General features: G+C 38.5%; 1 protein-coding gene across 5 annotated transcripts in view; it reads left to right on the forward strand.

Annotated features, from left to right (window-relative positions):
* The first annotated feature begins 14,627 nt into the window (after window positions 1-14,627).
* LOC148034303 (uncharacterized) overlaps window positions 14,628-15,019 on the forward strand; it is a 42,254-nt gene continuing 41,862 nt past the window's right edge. For all 5 annotated transcript variants that reach the window (XR_015691061.1, XR_015691060.1, XM_087679249.1 and 2 more), the window contains exon 1: window positions 14,628-14,918. Coding sequence is in view for 3 of the 5 variants with exons in the window: in XM_087679249.1 (XP_087535375.1) it covers window positions 14,700-14,918 (219 nt within the window). In the remaining 2 variants the exon portion in view is untranslated. The remainder of the gene's footprint in view (window positions 14,919-15,019) is intronic.

A 15,019-nucleotide genomic window follows, 5' to 3' on the forward strand; every position in this document is an offset into this window, starting at 1 on the left:
TCCTACATGGTCATACATGCATTTGTTCATGCATTTAGGGTTTGCATTGCGAGTGTGTTTGTTGCTTATGTCTTGAATAGCTTTGAGATTGGTTTGTTGTGCGACTCTTGTGTTCTCTTCAAGGTTTGGTGTGGTCATGAAACAAAGCAAACCCATGGGAGATATTCTAGACATAATGCTTTCAACTTCATTGAATGCAATGGATTCAATAGAATTGAACAAAACGGCCACAACATCGTTTCTTTGATACTTGCCGACTTGGAGCCATTTGCATGGGTGTGGAAGATAGTTCTTTTGATTATGCTTGCATTAAGGTGATATGTATATTTTTGGAGATAAACATTTGTATGTTTTGTTGCAACCAAAACATGGGCTCTAATAGAGTGAACATGCGAAAGATGAAAGAGGTGGCAAGGGGGCAAGGAATGCATGTTGCTGAATGTGCAAGAGCTGCAAGGATTCAAAGAAACACAAGAAGTACTCCAAGTTCTTCTGACCTTAAAAATCTTAAGACCAAGATGAATGAGTTGTTGGAAATGCAGATGGGTTTATGCACACGTGTAGATCATGCACTTCCCAAGTACTCGGCAAAGTTACACAAACAACCTAAAGGTTTGTATGGTGTTGTGTGAGACAAAGCACACCCAGAGTGTTCTTCACCAGGTGTTGACTAATCTGGGTGGTGAGGTAAGGGCACTTTCGAGAGTTATTTCTGAGACAAGCAGATTAATGAATCTACTAGTGAATGATATGTGGGTATCGTTCTGGGGACTCAAGGATGACCACGAGCCTATGATTTGCTAGAGGGGTTGTCAGTGCCATTCTTGCAATTTCAAATGAATGTTAGTAGGTTTAATTCCTTGGTGCAACAATTGAGTCATCATATGAGTGGTCACAATTAGGGAGGGAGACTTGCTTAGCGGAAAACCTATAAGCTCACGCTATCTCACATATTTCAAAGTGCTTGGACAAGTATTTTTTATGTGCTTCTTTTTTATGAAGCTTATGTGGAATGTGCTAAGATGTGCAAGACTTGCTTGGGAGAAAACTTATAAGCTCATACTATCTCACATTTTAAGTGCTTGGGCTAGCGTTTTTTTGTGATAACATATGCTTCTTTTTTGTGAGGATGCATGGAATGTACTAAGGTGTGCAATGCTTTTGACATAAGAATGCATATTTAAGTGAAGTGTATTATGTACAATGTGATGTCTCTTTCTTGAGGTTTATATGTAGTTCTAATAATCCACTGATGGTTGGTATAATTATATTTGATATTTGATATTTACTATTTAAATATTAATGATACATTTAACGTGCTTGTACGTATATATTGAGCAATGCATTTGATAAAAAGTGTTGATTCTGTGGACATCCAATCAACACAAGATATTCGCATCGAGCAACTGGCAAAGACTACGAGGTGCCTGTTTGTAGTAGGGGTATACTTAGCTCCACTAGGTGTGAACAATGGTAGGTTGTTAGGCTCAAGGCTTAGAGAGGGGTTTTAGAGCATGACAAATTCATTTGTAGGGGGGTTCAAAACTTACCTTTTCGTTAAGAGATTCCAAATGGTCATCATGAACTGGGCCGTATAGATTTGGCTAATGCTTTACCGCCACACTGATTGGTTGCAATGACCGACATCACATGGGTGTAGAAATAATGTGATTGGTATGAATTTTCATGTTGGGAATGCAAGTGGCGATAATGAACTGGCTCAATGATAGTTTGGTGTAGGTTTGACTAATACTTTGGCATCAACGGGTGGTTGCAATGGCCCGAAACAACATAGGAATTTGGAATATCATGTGATTATTGAGTCACAAGTTAGTAATGTTTGGATGTTTAGGTGCCAAAATGGAGGAAATCATAATGGAGTGGTTTATGAGAGTGTGTCTCGCCATGTTGAGATTGTAAATGAGAATAATGAGCCAATTTAGCAACATGTTGATGTGGATTTGATGATGATGTATGTCGATCGTGTTGTGCCTAAAATTTTAACATCAATTGATGGTTGTGATGTTAGGACTCACTGCAATGTGAAAAATTCTGTGATTAATGAGTCGTATATTAATAATATTGTAATTTTTTAATCCTTGAAATGGTGGGTTGAGCTCCATTTTGCATGCTTTGCTTGCAGCAAATGTTCCTTCAGCAACAATGGTATTGCTGTTTCAAGAGTTAGATGTGCATTCCATGGGGAGTCTTTTTGAAACATGTGAGAGGTGTTTAACTAAATTATGGAGATGCAAGACTTGGATACAAGGGTCGATTTTGTTTGAAAAACACTATTGTCAAAATGGAAAAGTAATGTTGCCACCATTGCAATATCCACCGCAGCTACCATTGCATGATTTGTTGCATGGTATGCACCCTCATAGTAGGATATTAAAAATAACATACGAGCATACAATAGCGCTCTTGAATTTGTATCACTCGGAACTAATGTTGATGAGCTGCCTGTTGTCAAGAATGGTTACACCTTTAGAGTGCATGGCTATATTTATCACCATATAGGTCCTCTCCTTCCTAATATGCAACATTGAGAAAGGTTAGGATTAGCACAACTTTATATTTATAATACTAAGCATGAGTTTTTTAATCGGTTGGGGGTTATGTGTGATTTGTTACCAAATTTCTTAGGGAGTTTCAATCTATGATGTATCGACACAACATATATGCACAAGCTTTTAGGTATGTGGGTATACAATTGCAAAATAATCATATGCAAGAGTTAAGAATGAGTATTTTTTGTGTTTAAAGAACCAACAAATAGTACTCGGCTCCTACAGCAAAAACTGAGGTGGTTGCTATCATGATGGGGCAAGGTGATGAGAATACTCGTTTCATTAATTTAGTGTGTACATGGGTGATTCCATAGCGGGTGATTCCGCAAAATGTATATTAAATTAATAAACGTTTATGAGTTTAGAGTGCACACTCGTAATAAATTAAGGTTAGGATTTATTTCTAACCAGTTGATTTATTTATGTAGCTGAAGACTGCTAGGTATTCACTTTTGCCGGTTTAATTGTGTTATTTTACTAACGATTGTGAATGCTTCAGTTGATGTGTAGAGATAGCAGCAGTGGCGGAGGAAAGCATTGGAGTCTAGCGGGTTTTCGATTTTTGGATTATATTTTGATAGGCGCCACGCCTATATTTTGTTATGTCTATAGAGACATCGATTATTTATTATTATTTTGTATGCGCTTATGCGCTTGGATATGTTATTTCTATTTGGACATTGAGATTGGGCGTGCCAGACTCTATGGGCACCGTCCATTAGCTTTATTTTCCTATTTTTGGTAGAAAACAAACTCAAAAGCTAAAAGCTTGTCATATTTTTGTAATTGGGCTATTTTTGAGCATAAAGATTGGAAATATACATTAAATACATGCTTTGTGAAGCGCTCACACAAGGCATGGGGGAGATTGAACCCAATTTGTCTCTTGTCTCATGTCGTGCTTGCTTTTACATGGGTTTTTGTGCTAAAAAGTAGAGTACTTTGTTCTTGGGGACCTTCCGGGATTCACCACGTGAGCTATCTGCGTCCGATCTGCGCACCAGTGGTATCAGAGCGGAGCAGAGATCAAGGGCTTCCAATCGCTACCAATCTCGGGCGAAGGCGGAGCTCCAGGAACAAACGGCCTCTACAGTCAATCTCGTCGCGAACCGTCGATACAGGCAGACTTCTGGCGATCAAGAACCCCTATTTCCACTGTCAGATCGCGAAGGACCAATCTCTGCAGGCGGAGGACCACTCCCTCAACTCCATGAACAAGTCGTGATAAAACAGTAAGAAGCCATATCTATTTCTTCAAAAAGCTTAGTTTAAAAGCTTAAAAGAAAGCTTAGGAAGCTTGGTAATCAAGAAGGAGACAAATCGACTTGCAAGAGGATCAGCCCGAAATTTTCGGCAGAAAAAACGGACCCCCCCCCCTCACGATCAAAAACGGCGGCCTGCTATTCCACCATTAAGCTCTTAAGCTTAATCACCAAGTCTAATTAAGCTAAATCATACAAATCTCTGCAAGTTACACAGGGCAGAGAAGTCAAAATACTCCGGGTCTCGCACTACAGAAGTCAAGTTCAGCAAGTCACTTGGAATCAAGTCCTGCAAGTTCTCCAAGTCGGCCTAAGTTCAGCAAGTCAACAACCCTGCAAGTCTGCTAAGTCTGCAACTCTGCAAATCAGACTAAATCAGAACTGACTAACGCTCGAAACTCATAGAAGACTTGTTCGTATGCAAAAACTCTGAACTGGAAAGTTGTTCGCAACAAGCTGTTTTACCTATCTGCAAATTCGTTGAAGTACTTTCAGCAAACGGAGACAGAAATATTTCAGAATTTCTGAAAATTGAAGAAGAAAATACCCAAAAATACATAGCCTTGTAACCCCAAATTTGAGCTACGCTCATCCCGCTAACTGATTTTGAGTGAGAAAGGTTTGTTGAGTTTTACAGGATGACTACCCCACATATGGATGATCCTATGGCTGAAGACAACCTACCCGAGCCTACCATGGAACAAAAGCTGGATCTTATCATGCTGCAATTGGAAGAAGAGCGAAGAGCTAGGCAAGCCTTGCAAGCGCAATTGACAAAGCTACAAGGAGCGTCCACTGATAAAGAAGAACCTCAAGCTGAAGATCTGATTCGCCGTACCATCAACGCCACTCTTGAAGCACAAACCATTCGCAAGGAATCCAAGATAAGTAAACGAAGTTTCAAGTTTCGCACTTTCAATGGCATAAGAGAAGGAAAGACTGTTTTATCATTCATTAGCCAGTTTGATGACTATTTCCATGAGGAAACTTATCCTGAGAAAGATAAAATCAAGTGTGTTACTAATCATCTGATAGATAGAGCATCACTTTGGTGGACTGTAGTCCGCAAGAGCATAGAATGTCCTGCTACATGGGAAGATGTCAAGAAGAAGTTCATGCAAAATTTCCTACCACCGCAATTTCATGAGAAGGCTATCAAGCAATGGGATTTACTTCAACAGCGTGATCGTGAACCTATTCCACAGTATACAGAGCGTTTTTGGAATGCACTCCTACAGCTACGCATGCTTGAAGACGTACCAGAGACGACACATAAGCGGAAGTATATGTCTGGACTTCTTGGACATTACTACGCTGAGGTGAATATGTTCAAGCCTGCTACCCTTGAAGACGCCATCTCCTTAGCTCACGACACTGAAGATAAGTTACGCGGAAGAGATCGACGACCACAGCCATTCCAAGCAAACGGTAATTATGGATCTAAACAATTCAATTCCAATTTCAGAAGGTTTAATCCAGGTCATTTTTCATCACCATCTTTCCGCAAGAATTGGCCTAAACCACCTGCATTACCATCCACTGTCAATCCAAATCCTAAGCCTATTCCACAAGCAAATCCAAATATACCCAGACTCCCAGCCATTGCAAATAATGTGACTAAAGCCAAGCCCATCGTATGCTACAAGTGTCACCAGCCAGGGCATCTCGCAGCAAATTGTCATTCAAAGAAGCCATCAGCACATATCAACTACCTTGGAGCTATGGACGAAGACGAGCATGAGGATATGCCGGATTTCACTGAAGAAGAAGATGATCCTACTACTACTTCCGACACTTTACCAGGTATGCCTACTTCACATTCATTATTGACTATGAAATGTATGGTGCATGGAAAAGAAAGAATTATATTGCATGATGACGGTAGTACCCATGACTTTATTTCAGCAAAATTGGTAAAGGAATTGAAATTGCATACAGTACCTACGCACTATCGCATAAAAGCTGCATTTCTAGGCACTAGGTACAATGGCACACAAGAAGTTCAAGATTTAGAAATTCAAATTGGTCCATATATTGAAAGAAGAAATTTCTTAGTTGTCCCATTACAGTCTAGCGACATTATTCTAGGAATGCCATGGAGACACCAACATAATCCCAATATAGATTATTCCACACACACAATGAATATAAATTTTCAAGGAAAATCTATTACATTATTTGGTATGCATGCATCTCATATGTTTCCACTGCTTTTGCATACCCAAGCAAAACGTGCACTACGCAAGAATACTAAATCATATCTCATTTGGGTGAATGAATTGCACGCAAAAGAAACTCATATGCACCCTAGGCATAAGGAATTTCTTGCATATTTTAAGGACTGTTTTGCAGAAGACCTACCACCAGGTTTACCTCCATCACGTCCAGAAGACCATAAGATTGACCTAATACCTGGCACACAACCACCTTGCAAAGCCCCATATAGGCACAATCAAATAGAGCAAAAAGAAATCCAGAGTCAAGTAGAAGAATTACTAAATAGAGGCTTAATTCGACCTAGCAGTTCTCCATTCGGTGCACCTGTGCTCTTAGTCAAGAAAAAGAATAATACTTATCGGATGTGTATTGACTACCGAGCATTAAACAAGATCACTGTAAAGAATAGGTATCCTATACCTAGAGTTGATGACCTTATAGACAAACTGCAAGGATCTTCTATATTCAGTAAAATTGACCTTAAGTCTGGATATCATCAGGTGAGGTTAGATAGATCCGACATATTTAAGACTGCATTCAGGACACAGTTTGGCCATTACGAATTCTTAGTTATGCCATTTGGATTAACTAATGCACCTGCCACTTTCAGTAGAATGATGAACCGTATTTTTCTAAAATATCAATATTGTGTGATTGTTTTCTTTGATGATATTTTAGTGTTCAGTCAAAGTGAAAAAGAGCATTATGAGCATTTATCATTAGTTTTTCAATTACTGAAAGAAAATCAATTGTTTGCAAATCTTGACAAGAGTGAATTCTTCAAGACAGAAATAGAATATCTAGGTCATATTGTATCAAAAGAAGGAATTAAAGTTGATCCTAAGAAAATTGATGCAATATTGCATTGGCCTATTCCTAAAAATGTACATGAATTACGCTCATTCCTTGGTCTTGCTAGTTTCTATAGGAAGTTTGTACGTAATTTCTCATTACTTGCTTTACCATTAACCAAACTTCTTAAGAAAGGCATTGTTTATCAATGGACTGAAAACCAGCAGAAATCCTTTGATTTACTTAAACGTGCATTGACCAATGCCCCTGTCCTACAATTACCTGACTTTAACAGACCATTCTTTCTAGTTGTGACCGATGCTAGCAGATCAGGAATAGGAGCTGTGCTAATGCAAGACAACCATCCAATAGCATATTCTAGTTCTAAGCTGGAACCCTCTGAGCTTAAATATTCCACTTATGACAAGGAACTCTTAGCAGTTGTCCAAGCATTAAAACAATGGAAGCATTATTTAATGGGTTCAGAATTCATGATAAAGACCGACCAGCAAAGCATTAGACATCTACTTAGCCAACCCCAAATTTCTGACCGTCATATCAAATGGGCTTCATTCATTCAAAGTTTCCATCCTATCATTCAATACCAACCTGGAAAAGAAAATGTAGTTGCTGATGCATTAAGTAGAAGACCTGCAATTCACAACATTTCTATCATATCTTTTGATTCTTTGATTGCTATGAAAGACACATATCACTAGGATATTACTTTTCATTTTGATTGGCAAAAATTAGTTCAAAATAATTTCATTCCTGTTGATTCATTGTCATATAATGATGGATTCATGTTCTTTGAAAAGAGACTGTGTGTTACTATTCCATTCCGATCTTTTGTTTTGAATGAAATTCATTGTCCCCCATATCAAGGTCATAGAGGTATCATTTCTACATTACGCATGTTAACTGAAGATTTTTATTGGCCGCATATGGATGCAGATGTGTCTAATTTTGTTTCTGAATGTCTGATTTGTCAAAGAATAAAAAGACATCATGGTAAACAGTATGGGTTATTAATGCCTTTATCTATTCCATCTAAACCTTGGGAACATATATCTATGGATTTCATTACTGGCTTACCAAATACTAAATCTAACCATGACATGATTTGGACAATTGTAGATAGATTTAGTAAGCAAGCATATTTCATTGCATGTAAGAAAACTTTAACAGCATCACAAGCAGCCCAGTTGTTTTTGAAAACTGTTTTTATTAACCATGGATTGCTGAAAGTGATTACTTCAGATAGAGATTCTAGATTTTGTAATAATTTTTGGATTACACTGTTTGCAAATCTAGGCACAAAGATTGATTTCTCATCTGCATTTCATCCAGAAACAAATGGACAAACAGAAGCCACAAATAGCACTATTCTAGATCTTTTACGTGCATACACTATCTCTAAACCTCAGACATGGGATACTTATTTACATCTATTACAGTTTGCTTACAATAATACACCGCACACATCTACAAAGAAAGCACCTTTTGAAGTTATTTATGGACATAGATTATCTACACCTGTTGCCTCTTTGTCTAATAGAATACAAAGTGTCGATGATATTGCTGTTATGCATAACACTATTTTTGATGAGGTCAAGGATATGATTGCTAAAGCCCAACAATCATATACCAAACAAGCCAACAAGAAAAGACAAGCCATGAATTTCAAAGTAGATGATTATGTTTGGCTTAGAATAGAAAAGCGTAGACTGCAAAGTGTAGATAGACATCCAGTTGTCAAATTAGCCCCTAGATTCTACAGACCATTTAGAATCATTCATAAGATTAATGACAATGCATTCAAGTTAGAACTGCCATCCCATTGGAAAATTCATAATACATTTCATATTAGTTTATTGAGACCATTTAAAGGCCAATTACCTATCCACCCTGTCTATGAAAACCCACCTTTACTAGAAGAAGAGACTGAAATACTTGAACCAGAAACCATTATAGACACTGACTACATGACCACTAGAACTGGCCGAAGGTATTCTAGATATCTAGTCAAATTTAAGAACCATCCTGTAGAGGAAGCACAATGGATGCACGCTAGAGACCTAAATGCTTTCCCCACTCTGTTAGCTCCACATTGAGCTAATAGCAATTGAGGTCAATTGCTATCCCACCCCGGGGGTATGATGCCAGGAGGCATATTCCACGGTGGATTCCGTGAGGTTTTACGGTGGATTCCGTAAACTCAGATGACCGGGGCTCATACGCAAAGAGGATTCTTTGTGCGAGAAGTTAATGGGGACGCCTGTCCTTTTCGGGCGTTTCATTAATTTAGTGTGTACATGGGTGATTCCATAGCGGGTGATTCCGCAAAATGCATATTAAATTAATAAACGTTTATGAGTTTAGAGTGCGCACTCGTAATAAATTAAGGTTAGGATTTATTTCTAACCAGTTGATTTATTTATGTAGCTGAAGACTGCTAGGTATTCACTTTTGTCAGTTTAATTGTGTTATTTTACTAACGATTGTGAATGCTTCAGTTGATGTGTAGAGATAGCAGCAGTGGCGGAGGAAAGCATTGGAGTCTAGCGGGTTTTCGATTTTTGGATTATATTTTGATAGGCGCCACGCCTATATTTTGTTATGTCTATAGAGACATCGATTATTTATTATTATTTTGTATGCGCTTATGCGCCTGGATATGTTATTTCTATTTGGACATTGAGATTGGGCGTGCCAGACTCTATGGGCACCGTCCATTAGCTTTATTTTCCTATTTTTGGTAGAAAGTAAACTCAAAAGCTAAAAGCTTGTCATATTTTTGTAATTGGGCTATTTTTTAGCATAAAGATTGGAAATATACATTAAATACATGCTTTCTGAAGCGCTCACACAAGGCATGGGGGAGATTGAACCCAATTTGTCTCTTGTCTCATGTCGTGCTTGCTTTTACATGGGGTTTTGTGCTAAAAAGTAGAGTACTTTGTTCTTGGGGACCTTCCGGGATTCACCACGTGAGCTATCTGCGTCCGATCTGCGCACCAGTTCCTTAGAGCAATCATGCATAATGTGTATCCCAAGAATATGTGAGTCTTGCTCCCATATGCTTCATCTCAAAGCTCTTCTTGAGCTGACCTTTCAAGGCATCCAACTCATCATAAGCACTCCCAACAATTATCCACATAGAGGATCAAAATCATAAGACTGCCATCATGAGCCTTCTTCATGTATAAATACATATTCATATCAGTGCGGGAATATCCTTGTGAATATATAAAGGTATCAAACTTGTGGTACCATTCCCTAGGTGCCTGCTTAAGCCCATAAAGGCTCTTTCACAATTTGCACACTAGGTGTTCCCTGCCAGGGTCTACCAAGCCCTTAGGTTGCTTCATGTAAATCTCATCATATAAGTCCCCATAAAGAAAAGCTATCTCAACATCCATATGATAAAGATCTAAGTCAAGCTAAGCAACCAAGGCTAGTACCAAGCGTAGGATAGTCATCTTCACAATAGGAGAAAAGACTTCATCAAAGTCGACACCATATCCCTACTTGAGGCCCTTAGCAACCAATCTCGCCTTGCATCCGACTTGGGATGTCCAGGGGTACTTTTCAACTTGTATACCCACTTGCATGGCAAAGCACGCTTGCCATTAGGCAAAAGAACCAAATCCAACATATGATTTTTTTGCAGGGAGTCATAATCTAATTGCATGACCCTCTCCCAAGAGTGACTATCACCTCTGCGTATAACCTCATCATAAGTAAGAGGCTCACCAGCATTTATCACCATAATATAATCCATAGAGGGCTCAAATTGTGCAGGCTGTCGTCTATCTTTAGCAGACCATTGGATGTGGGGCTTATACATCCTGTGGAGTATCAAGGACTTAGGCTGTGGGGGCATCAACTACTATTGCATACTGTCTAGCTGGCTGTACAGTAGTACGAGGCTCCTCTTGAAATATCACCATGTGTACCTCAAGGACAAGCTCAAATTACTTATGTGTTTTCTCATCATTGCAAGGGGTATGTTGAAGAGTGATGATGAGTATGCTATGTGCTTGGAAGAAGCTATCTCTGTGCAAATTGATGCTCAACTTTGTACTTTGTTTGTTGCATTTTCGGTCTTTTGTGATCTAGCTCAGCTTGGCTAGTTATGGAAAAGATTTTTTGTGCCAATAGTAGAGGACATCTTGCATAGATTGCAACTACAGTGCATGCATGCATCTCTTGGTGTTCTATAGTATGAGGCATCTAACATGGCTTTGTTACACCTCTAGAACGTTTATGCCATATAAGGTGAAGACTCCTTGATTTTGATCGGTTGTTAGAATCTCATGAACCAAGCTCTCAATTGCATGCTAACCCCCTTTTGCAATATGAATATGCATACAACACATCAGAACAACGTAGGGTTTCTGAATCTATGGAGGCAATGTTGAATGACGGACAAAGAATTACCTTTGGTGCAATTATGGATGCTATTGATGCAAATACTAGGGGTGTATTCTTTTTGAATGGCCCTTGTGGTTTTAAGAAGACTTTCCTTTATAAGTGTTTGCTTACAAAGGGGCGCAATGATGGTTGTATAGCATTGGCAACAACGTCATGTGGCATTTTGCCTTGCTCCTAACAGGTGGTTGTCCAGTTCACTTACGAATTTAAATCCCATTAGACTTAAATAGTCAATCCACTTGTAATATTTATGTTCAAAGTGACCTCGCTTAGTTGTTGAGACAATTGAGCCTTATTTTGTGGGATAAGGTTCCTATGACCCATTGACATGCCTAGAAATTTGAGAAATGTTATGAGATGTGATGTGAAAATGTTGTTTTATTTGGAGGGGATTTTAGGTGGGTCTTGCTAATTGTGTTAAAGGGAACATATGCTATACTATATTACTCCGATTTGTGGCATTATGTGAGGATGTTAAGGCTATCTAGGAATCAGTGAGTGTCAATGGCTGATAATGCGGTGGACAATGGATTCATTTGTTGGATTCAAGGAATAGGGGATGGAGTGGGCATTACCAAACTGGTAATGCCCACTCCGTCCTAGTATGGCATTAAATGGACACTCTATTGAAACCTTGATTGGTAATGCCTACGATGATGTGTCAAATATGGGTGACTGTATAATGTATTTCAACAAGCAGGCTATACTTGTGTGTTCCACCTAATATGGTGTTAAACAAACACTCTATTGAAACCTTAATTGGTAATGTCTACGGTGATGTGTCCAATGTGGATGACTGTATAATGTATTTCAGTGACGAGCAGGCTATACTTGCATCATGGAATACAAAGATACCTACTTTGAATGAATATACATTGCAATTGATGTCAAGGGAGATTAGTTAGTATTATAGTGCAGACTTGATTGTTGCAGAGACAGATGACTCATTTTTGTACTCCGTTGAGTATTTAAACACATTAGATCTTGGGGGTGGATTTCCTCCTCATTTATTGTTGCTAAAGGTTAATGCACATGTTATTTTTCTTAGAAACCTAAACCTAGGAAGGGGTTTGTGTAATGGTACATGGTTGATTTATAGGGCCTTCAATAGAAAAGTGATAGATGTTGAGATAATAATAGGGAAAAATGTGGGTAAACGAGTTTTTATTCCTAGAATTACATTTATTTCCAATGTGATGCAACTACCATTTACAATGAAATAAAGACATTTTTCCATTCGATTGTTGGCATTCACTATGATGATCAACAAGTTGCAAGGGTAGACTCTATCTATTGTTGGGATTTATCTAAAAGCCCCAATATTTACGTATGGTCAATTATATGTTACGTTTTCAAGGGTGAAATCTTCACATGGTGTGAAAGTCATGTTGGGTGACAAGGATGGGGACATGACTACAAACATTGTGTATACGGAAGGTGTAGTAATGTGCAATCCTTTTTCTATAGGGATTCACTATGATAATCAACAAATCGCAATGGTAGATTCTATCCATTGTTAGACTTTATCTAAAAGCTCCAATATCTACGCATGGTCAATTGTATATTGCATTTTCAAGGGCGAAAACTTCACATGGTGTGAAAGTCCTATTGGGTGACATGGATGGGGACATGACCACAAACATTGTGTATAAGGATGTACTTTAGAAGGTGTAGCTTTTTCTATAGGGATGTAGCTATTGATGACCATGCACAGTTACTGGTTTGGCATATGTGTGAATTGCTCTTCATGCCATGTTTGGTTAGCTTGTACTATTTTGGAAGTGAATTATTTTTCATATTTCGATATTTATTCAACTTTTGTAGATGCCTACTCTAGAGTGGGGCTATTACTTCTGACTATCAAAAGGAGCTACAGTGCACGTTGCATGCAATAATGAGCGATGATATAATAATGATGCTTCTAAGAGTTGTTGAGTGTTTACATGATGATGTCAACATAGATATTAAGCTCTCGGCTTTTATTGAGGTTATACATTGTGGATACATGCAATGTTTTCGAGTGTATATATATTAGGTTGACCATAGGAAGAGGTTTCAACGATCTCATACTAATAAGATACTAAGGCATTGATTTAAGTATGGGTTCAAGGATTTGGATTGTTCTGTGACATTGCATCAACGTCTATTACTACCTACTGAATGATTCACAAGTGTTCAGCCATGGATTTTTATTTTGGAAATTAAATGGTCTTTGTTAGTTATTCCATGTACTTATATTGAGATTTTGTTTAGATGCAGGTGCTAAAAAGAGAGATAGGATGATCTCATTCCTCGTGCGATTATTAGTAGAAAGTGTGGAATCAAATCCTGCTTTGCCTTCGCATGTTTTGCTCAAGGATGATGATTTTGCTAATGATTCCTTAAAGAAGAGGAAGCTTTGTTTCTATTAGGTACTTTGGAAGCAACACTTTTTTTGTTGGCATCGGCCATTTACATGTGATACTTGGAGACAATCGGCCATGTGTGGACAGAAAATATGATATCTTAAACTTAGCATTCTTGGCTTGCTAATGGAAAGTAGGATGTCTTATACCTTCCCTTCATGGTACGATTGGTAAAAAGAGACCAATGATAATAGAGTCAGGCTCTACTTCACTTGTGAATGTCCTACTTGGAGATCAAAACGATTTATGCTTAGAGAAAGTCTTTTTGTAGTGCTTGGTCTTTGTTTTAATTGTGATCCATTTTTTAGTATAACATTGCTATTTCTAAATATTGCGTGAAGCAATCATGTAATTTCTTGCCTTCGTGTAAGGATGAACGTTTATAAATATGATGCATAGAAGAGATTGCTTGTATATCTAGTATTCTATGTCACAAAATTTATAAATTGCTTTTGGTTTTAAGTTTGACGAGAGAGAGAGGGAGCGGGAGAGAGAGAGCCATTTCTTATAGCCATGTGCAGGTGAGATTATATGTATATCTGACATTGTCTGTTGCAAGTTTTATAGATTTGAGAGAGAGAGAGAGAGAGAGAGTTGAGAGAGAATAAAATAAAACAAAAGGTGGAGAGAGGGAGAGAGAAAATTTATAGAGAGAATTGGGGTAAGAAAGAGGGAGGGGAAAAATATCTAGGCATAGGGAATGGGCGGGAGGGGACGACACAAAGAGAGGGAGAGAGAGAGAAATGAAACAACTTAGGAATGAAAAGGAGACCAAAAAATAATAAAAAAGATAATTACAAAACGTCACATAAGTATACTTGAAAAAATGAGAAATAAATTATTGAGTGAAACACGACAAAGAAACCTAGTTTGATTTAAACTATGAAATAGGAGAAAAATACCATTATCCCACTATCTAAACATGGCCTAGCAATAGAAGATTTATTTCACCTCCTCCGATTCGTTAGCTTATGAAACGAACGGACCACGTCGTAGGGAGAGGTGGCTGATTTCTAATGGCTGCTTGCGGCAGGTGTGCACTCACCAGCTCCATCTCCTCCCCTTCGTACGCTTCGTTTCTCCGCAAGCAGCCTCCGCCTGCTCATGTTGCAGTTCTCAGCTCGAGCAGAGATTTCCAGCTCATATGCCAGAAGCAGCAGAAGAAAAAAAACAGGAGCACCATACAAGCCATCAGTAGCGATGGTGAGGAGCAACAGCAGCCCGACGCAGCCACTGTGAGTGGCTATCTTCCCATTTCAATAACTCTCTTCAGTCGTTTCACTGTTGTCTGGTTGCGAACGATGGTCGATAATGATCCGATTAATCTGATAAAGTC

Source organism: Lygodium microphyllum, chromosome 6, assembly GCF_053477565.2.
Source record: "Lygodium microphyllum isolate KBCC chromosome 6, Lygodium_microphyllum_v1.1.10, whole genome shotgun sequence".
In the NCBI taxonomy this organism is placed as follows: domain Eukaryota; kingdom Viridiplantae; phylum Streptophyta; class Polypodiopsida; order Schizaeales; family Lygodiaceae; genus Lygodium; species Lygodium microphyllum.